The sequence below is a fragment of the Nannospalax galili genome, unplaced genomic scaffold, assembly GCF_000622305.1.
Source record: "Nannospalax galili isolate Female #2095 unplaced genomic scaffold, S.galili_v1.0 scaffold626, whole genome shotgun sequence".
NCBI classification, from domain to species: Eukaryota; Metazoa; Chordata; class Mammalia; order Rodentia; family Spalacidae; genus Nannospalax; species Nannospalax galili.
Window position 1 is genome coordinate 46,048 of NW_008354396.1, and position 7,636 is coordinate 53,683.

General features: G+C 43.3%; 1 protein-coding gene across 4 annotated transcripts in view; it reads left to right on the plus strand.

The window, feature by feature from the left end:
• Nucleotides 1–58: 58 nt before the first annotated feature.
• Nectin3 (nectin cell adhesion molecule 3) overlaps nt 59–7,636 on the plus strand; it is a 134,440-nt gene continuing 126,862 nt past the window's right edge. For 2 of the 4 annotated variants that reach the window (XM_008851612.3, XM_029555251.1), the window contains exon 1: nt 60–579. In XM_008851612.3, the coding sequence (XP_008849834.1) occupies nt 420–579 (160 nt within the window). In that variant the 5' untranslated portion in view covers nt 60–419. Of the gene's footprint in view, nt 580–7,636 lie in introns of all 4 variants that reach the window. The other 2 variants (XM_029555250.1, XM_008851610.2) reach the window with 2 other exon arrangements.

Sequence of the window (7,636 nt, forward strand, 5' to 3'; positions counted from 1 at the left end):
CCCTGAAAGGGGCGGAGCGTGCGCGGGAGGGTGAGGAGGGAGGAGACTACCCGCCACAAGCAGACGGGTGGCGGCGCAGCCAGGAGGGCGGGCGCGTCCCGGCGACCGAGGGTCGGCGGCTCCCCCTCCCGCAGGGCGGGGTGGTGCGTTCCGAGTTCCCAGGAGTTCGCAGCGGGCGGGGGCCGCGGGAGGGGAGTGGCGGCGGCGGGCGGCTCCCGCTTCAGCCTCGGCAGTGGCGTCGGCGACGGCGGAGTCGAGGCAGCCGCCAGCTCTCGCCGAGTGTCGGCGGGCGACGACGGCGCAGGAGACGGGGGTTGAGGACACGCGCTCCTGCCCTTCTGCGCCGCGGCTCTTGCCGCCACCCAGAGCCTGAGGCGCTTAGGCGCCGGGGCGAGCGGGCGGGCCGGGGCAGGGCGGGGATGGCGCGGACCCCGGGCCCGGCCCCGCTGAGTCCCGGAGGCGGCAAAGCACAACTTTCCTCCGCGTCTCCGTCCGGGGCCGGGCTGCTGCTGCCGACCCCCACGCCGCCGCCCCTGCTGCTATTGCTCTTCCCGTTACTGCTCTTCTCCCGGCTCTGTGGTAGGTGAAGCGGCGGGCGCGGGGCTGAGGGAGGCGCGGCGGGGCGGCCGGGGGCCGCTGGTCCTGGCTGGGAGGCGGTTACGCCGGGGCGGTTGGCTGCGCGAGCGGCCGCCGTGGACTTTGGCTGGAAAGTTTTCGCCGCGCCCCGGGCGAGGCTCGGGAAGGGCCGGGCGGCCGGGCGGGCGAGCGAGCGAGCGAGCGAGCGAGGAGCCGGCCACTGGCTTCCCGCCCCCGCGGCCACGCGGCTTGCCGCGCCGGGCCCCTTGGTCGGCGGCTGAGCTGGGAGAGCGGAGCTCCGCGCGCGCTGCGGGGACCGTTACTGAGAGCTGCTGAGCGGAGGAATCGGAGGGAGCGGACTTCGGGGCTGAGGATAGGATGCCGGGATGCACGTTTGCCGCCGCCGCCGCCGCCGCCTCCTTTCTCCACGAAGAAACTTGAGCCCGGAAATCCCGGGGACGGAGCCCGGTGGACTGAAGCCTTCGGGTTCACGCCTCCTGGTCTCCCGGGGAGAAGGCACCATCTTAAAACTCACCGTGCATCAGCATCTCCCTCCAAGCCAATTTTCCTCCGTCCTCTAACCCTGGCCTGCCCTGCATACCTTTAACTCCTTGGATTGAGCACAGATGCTACCTTTAAGCTAGCTGCCTTCCAGTTCTGGGAGCCTTGGCTGTTGAAACAAATGGCCCCAGGTTTCCGCCCCGTGCCTGTTTTACTCCGTGTTTATAAAGGAGCTAATTTCATTGTAAGTTCTGTTCTCAGATAGCCACTTTTAAAAGGTTATTTAAAAAAATCCACTTTTTATGCAAGAGACATAGACGTGATAATCAGTGGACGGCACTAATTTGAGAAATAAAGCCACCAGTCTTTGGATATCAGACGTGTGGGTAATAGCAAAATGCTCCAGGATGTTGTTCCTGTAATTCTTGATGAGAAAGGTGAGGGCTAAACTTACACTTGCTCTAACATTGATTCTCAAGGCATCTGAAGTGTTAAAACTGCTCTTTTACCAGTATTTATTAAAAGGTGCGTTAATAATGCAGATTTCTTTCTTACTATGATTTGGGAGAAAGAGAATCTTGTTACCGATAAGTGAGTCAGGGTAGTTGGTTGTGAGGGTGACAGAGGTTGAGAATGAATGCCTCTTGTAGACTGAGAATTTCCAGTCCCAGACCACTGCACTTCCAGTGCTGGAATGAGCGTTTCTGATTTACATGGCGCTCCAGTGTGATAAATGGCATGTTATCTAATCCATACAGTTTCTATGTTGCCACTCCTTAGATGTTTGGTTCCAAGACACAGTTCTTAATCCACTTGCCCCCTTTTTAAGTTGATATAAGATTCTAGATTGAATTTCGCTGTTCTTATGTTCCATTAAGGATGCTTACAATTTGAGTTCCAGAACACTTGGGGGGTGAGGGTAAATGCTTTATTCACCAGCTTGACTTAGCTTCTATTAAAGACTGAGAATATTTGTACCTCCAGAGGGCTTTGTGCTAGACAAAACCCAGTAATCGCTGATACACACCATAGTTTGCAATAATAGTTTCATAGTGGCTGTATAAGTGACTTGTTGATTACTTTTTGAAGAAACATACTAGTTTTTAGGAAAAAGAAAGAAGGGAATCAGTTTTTAAATAATGTCTTATGATCTATTGGAGGAGGTTGATAAATTGTTTCAGAGCCTAACTTAAGCAATGCTAGCAAATGGATTGATTTAGAGAAGGTGATTTGGAATTTTTAGTCAACTCTGCATGTAGCTATAGACATAGACAGTAGCTCTGTTACTGTGTACTGCTCCCTTAAAGAGCTTCCTTTTTTGGCTTACAGTGTTATAACACCCCAATTTGTGAACTCTTGTGACACGTTTTTTTCTGTCAACCTCTATTTTAGAATTCAGTCTCTTTGAATAGGCCACAGTTGTCTTGACTTAGGGATGCTAGTAATTATGGAAACAGAATTTTCTTTTGCTCTTACCACTTGTTGATTTATTAATGGTAATAATGTTAACATTCCTAGCACTAACAAGGTCTGGTTTGTACTTAATGTTTGACTGGGTAGACCAGTTTTAAGTTGAAAAGAGTTTTAGGCTTTGAAGAGCTGATCTTCAGTGACTCTAGATAGGCTGACTAGACTCTAGTTGGATGAACTTGCACTGAGGGACATTAGGGGACTCTATGTGACTCAGTTGGCCTTAACATAAATGACAGAATGCATGAAATCCAGTTGGGGAAGCGAGGGGAGGATGCCAATGGAGGGGTTATAACGATTAAGATGATGATTAAGATGTAGTGTATATGAAATACACAATTCAATAAAAATATTTTTAAAATAAAAATAAAGATACTTCTACCTGATGATTGTTGATTGGAATGCTTTATTTGTTTTATCAAGTATTAGTTTGTAATGCTTTGGGCTACTAGTTTTGTTTTTGGTTTTTTTGAAGCAGGGTCTCCCTGTAGCCCCAGCTAGTCCAGAACATGCTGTTTAGACTAGGTTGTCCTGGATCTCACAGATATCTGCCTGACTCTGCCTCCCAGTGCTGGGATTAAAGAGCTCTACCACCACACCTTGCTTTGCTGCTAGCCGTGATGGATTGTTTACATTTAGTATTTCAGCAACTAATTCTGGTTAACTTTTATTGTGCTAATTTGTTAAAAATATCCTTCACCACTGATAGACCTCATCTAACCTAACAAAATGTCAAAGTTGCTGTGTGTTTAGGGACTATACACTATCCCATTTGAAGAACTAAACTATGGGGATATGGGGTAGGGTGGCACTGTGTAGTCCAGGTTGGTCTCAAATTCCTGATCCTCCTACTTAACCCTAAATTCTGGGATTATAAATGTGCAACTCCTTGCTTCATTTAAGAACAGAACATTAAAATGAGAGCTTTAGAGACTGAGGAACTGTTAGTTATTTTAAGTCTTAAAAGAGATACGTATTTATAAAGTCAAGGGTATCATGATTATACAATATCCAACTTAACAAACCTCATCTAATTTTGAAATTTCATATTTCTTTGTGATGATAATTATGGATTAGTAGATTATGCAATATGTCTCACCTTTTCTCCCTCCTGTTTTTCCTTGGATGCTTAGAATGTTCTGTTAACAGAGATGGGGTACTGATGAGTTAGAAGATGGGCTGCATAGTTTAGAAGGCCCCATTTGGCTCTGGGATTCTACGTGATCTTGGGATCTTGGGATGGGTGTTTGATAGAAAGTAAGATCTGATATAATAGCAAATCCTCGAAAACACTTAAAAATACTTAGGTACTTTGTAAATTCATACATATACAACATGGCAGTGTCCTGCCCTCAACATGCTTGCTGTGTTTTGATAGATACAAAGGAAGTAGATGATAATAGGACAGTAGTTTCTGTAGAGATGTGTATGAGGTCTTGTTTCCTGGAACGGGGACACCCAGCTTACTAGGTAAAAAGACATATATGGGGGGAAACCCACTTTTTTGTTGTTATTGTTGTTGGTGGTGGTGGGGTGTGTGCGTATATGTATGTGTGTGTTTGGGTGTATATTTGTCTGGGGATGGAATCCAGGAATTTGTACATGCTAAGCAAGTACTTTTACCACTGAGCTGAACCTTGACTCTAAAAATCACTTTTTAAAAATGAATTGTTAGATCTTACCGAGGTTGGAGGTTGGGCAGTATAATGGTTATCTATTTTTCTCCCTTTCTCTCTACATCTTCTGATGTACTCACTAAAGTGGCAGTTTGAGTCTGAGCAAAGACTGCCACTTACTAGACATGAATCACTGGCAGAGTATTTATATTATCTTCTTACTAATGGGGTCTTACATGATGATTGGATGACAGAATAAGACACTGAGTGCATGGAATATGGTAGTTCTTAAATGTTAGCATCTAATACATTGTGCATTAGAAACTAGCAAGCCTGGTATTGGTGAGTCTTAAAATCTAATCTGATGTCCTGAATAATTGAGTTTTCAAATCGATAGTTTACATGTTCATACTGACTATATAGCACAGTCAGTAGTCCAGAAATATTTGTTATATTTTATACAAGTAAACAGGTAGCCAGCTTGTAAAATGATGGAATGTAGTCAAGTTAACTGTATTATTGCGGAAACTAGTTGAATGCTTCCTCAGGAATATCAAAATGTATTTCATGACTTGGCAGTTTTTCACAAGGTCACTTAGAATCTTAATGAATATACTGATCATGGGGGACTAGAGTCTACCTGTAGCATCAGGTTGGGGCCTACATAAGTCTTTCTACATTATTGACACGAATTACTGGAATGTTAACCAAATTTAGAAGCAAATAGAAGGAATAAAAATCTTCATTTCTTGTATCTACAGCATCAGAAACAGGAATAGTAAGGCAGTTAAATACATATGTACGGATAATGCTTAATTGCTAGCCTATCTTATTTATGTCAACCTCATTAATGATTGTGAGAATCTCTTATCTGGAATGCTTTGGATCAGATTTGTTTTAGATTCCAGATGTGTTTTTTGAGTATTTGGATATTTACATACACCTAATGAGGCTCTCTGTGCTGCATAGCTTTAGTGTCAACTTGACACACCTCGGTGGAGGGAGCCTCAATTGGGAAATTGCCTTCATTGGACTGGCCTGTGGCCATGTCCATGGAGCATCTTCTGGATTGTTGAGTGATGTGGAAGGGCCCAGCTCACTGTGGGTGGTATGGCCCCTGGGCAGGTGGGCCTGTGTTGCATATGAAAGCAGGCTGAGCAGGGGTCAGGGGAGCAAGTCAGTAAGCTGTATTCCTCCATGGCCTGTGCTCCAGCTCCTGCCTCCAGGTTCTCGCTATGAGTTCCTACCTTGGGCTCCCAGATGAACTGTGACCAGGGATCTGTACGCTAAATAAATCCTTTCCTCCCCAAGTTGGTATTGGTCTGAGTGTTTTGTCACAGCAATGGAGAAACAAACTAGGGCAGTATCCGTAGGAAGGACTCACGTCTAAATAGGAAATGTTAATGCTTCATATATTATGCACTTTAGCCTAAAGATAATTTTATATAATATTCCTAATAATTTTGTGCATAAACGTTCCATAGTGTAAGATCGCTTACTTGTGGCATGTTGCTCAGAAGGGGTTTCATTTTGGCGCATTTTGGGTTACAGGTTTTTGGATGAAGCATTTTCTACCTATTCTCATGTGTATTTACGTGTGTATAATTTAGTAATTTAGAAATTCTGGTAGGCATCTTGTATCTGTATTAAGAAACAGAACTTAGCAATTATTACCAGTCATTTCAGATGAATTGAAGAAATACTGACTGATACACTATTAAGTAAAATAGCATTTTGACATTGTGTAATTTACCTATTAAAAGTAGTAAGTAGGGACTGGAGAGATGGCTCAAAGGTTAAGAGCACTGGCTGCTCTGGCAGAGGATTTGGGTTCCATTCCCAGGACTCATATGGCAGCTAACAGCTGTCCATAACTTCAGTTCCAGGTGAATTCGTTGTCCTCTTCTGACCTCTGCAGAGATTGCATGACATGGAGATGCACTTACACATATGCAGGCAATACACTCAAACACATAAAATTTAAAAAAATAAAAAGTAATTAGTCTTCATAAAAATTGAAAGCAAGAGCTATATGGTTTTCAAAAGTTGAGACAATTAGCAATTACTGCTAATATGTAAATTACGGTAAATTTAAATAACCCTTAAGTCAGTGATGAGATTTTTAAACATAATTTTGTCTGCCAAGCACTCAGAAAGTGCTCCAAGTATTCCAGCCCCATTCATTTTTCACTTTTGATGACCTTATATAGTTTTATTTATAATTACCTTTAAACTCTTGAACACATAATATTTTATTGAATTTCATTAAACTTGTGATTTTTATTTTTTAACTTAATTTTCTTTTTGATGTATATATGCATGTCCACATGTGTTTGGGTCCCATGTGTGTGCAGGTGCATGTGCATGTGCGTGCCTGTGGAGGCTAGAGGTTGAAATAGAGTCTTCCTCTATAGCTCTCCACCTTATTCGTTGAGGCAAGGTCTCTTAGTTGAATCTGGAGCTCTCAGATAGTGCTAGCCAGCTTGCTCTGGGGAATCATTTGATTTGGCCTTCCCAGGCATGAATTACAGGTGGGCTACCACTTCTAGCTGGCATTTATGTGGGTTCTGGGGATATGAACTCCCATGTTCATAGTTGTATTGCAAACTATGCCATCTGTGCCCTCTTCCCAGCCCTCGTGATGTTTACTTTTGTAGTAGGTTCTGATGTAGTTTTAATCATTAGTTTGTTGGAAGCCTTTTTAAGGGTGGGCTTCAACTATTTCCCAAATGGTGCTCTTATAATACAGGCTATCACCTTAAACTTTCAATGAGGGCTGCCGCCTATTTGTTTTGATGCATCTATATTGGATGTACAGTATCCTTAGAAAGGAAATTAATGTATTATTTTTATTTTTAAATACATTATTTATTTTGTGTGTATGAACGTATTGCTTGCATGTATGTAAGTGCACCCGTGTCGTGTCGCATAGTGCCCATGAAGCCAGAAGAGGGTGTCAGATTGGAACTGAAGATTACAGATGGTTATTAGCTGCCATGTGGATGCTAGGATTCAAACCTGTCCTCTGCAAGAGCAGCCATTGCTCTTAGCTGCTGAGCCATATCTTCAGCCCCCACTAATTTGTTCTTATATTGTGAATTTTACATGTTCATTTTAACATAGCATCTAGGAGGTTGTTTTTCTCTCAGTCCTATTGATTGCCTACCATTTATCCTCCTAATTAGGTAAGAAAAGAGCTCTTATGAGTAAGTAAATCATTAACTGGAATTTGAGCCATGTGTGTAAAAACATGCCGGCTCGTAGTTGTATTGAATAGTTAAGAATCTGCAGTGTACTTTTCAATACTTAGAAAAGTATTTTGTAGACCTAAAATAATTTATACATGTGAGTCTATAAATATGTGTGTGTGTGTTTTATTTGGTTTCTTTTAATAATGGTTTTAAATGATTAAAAAAATTAACTTATTTTAAATAGGCTGGTTTTAGTACCCAGTAGACATTCTTTAGTTTCAT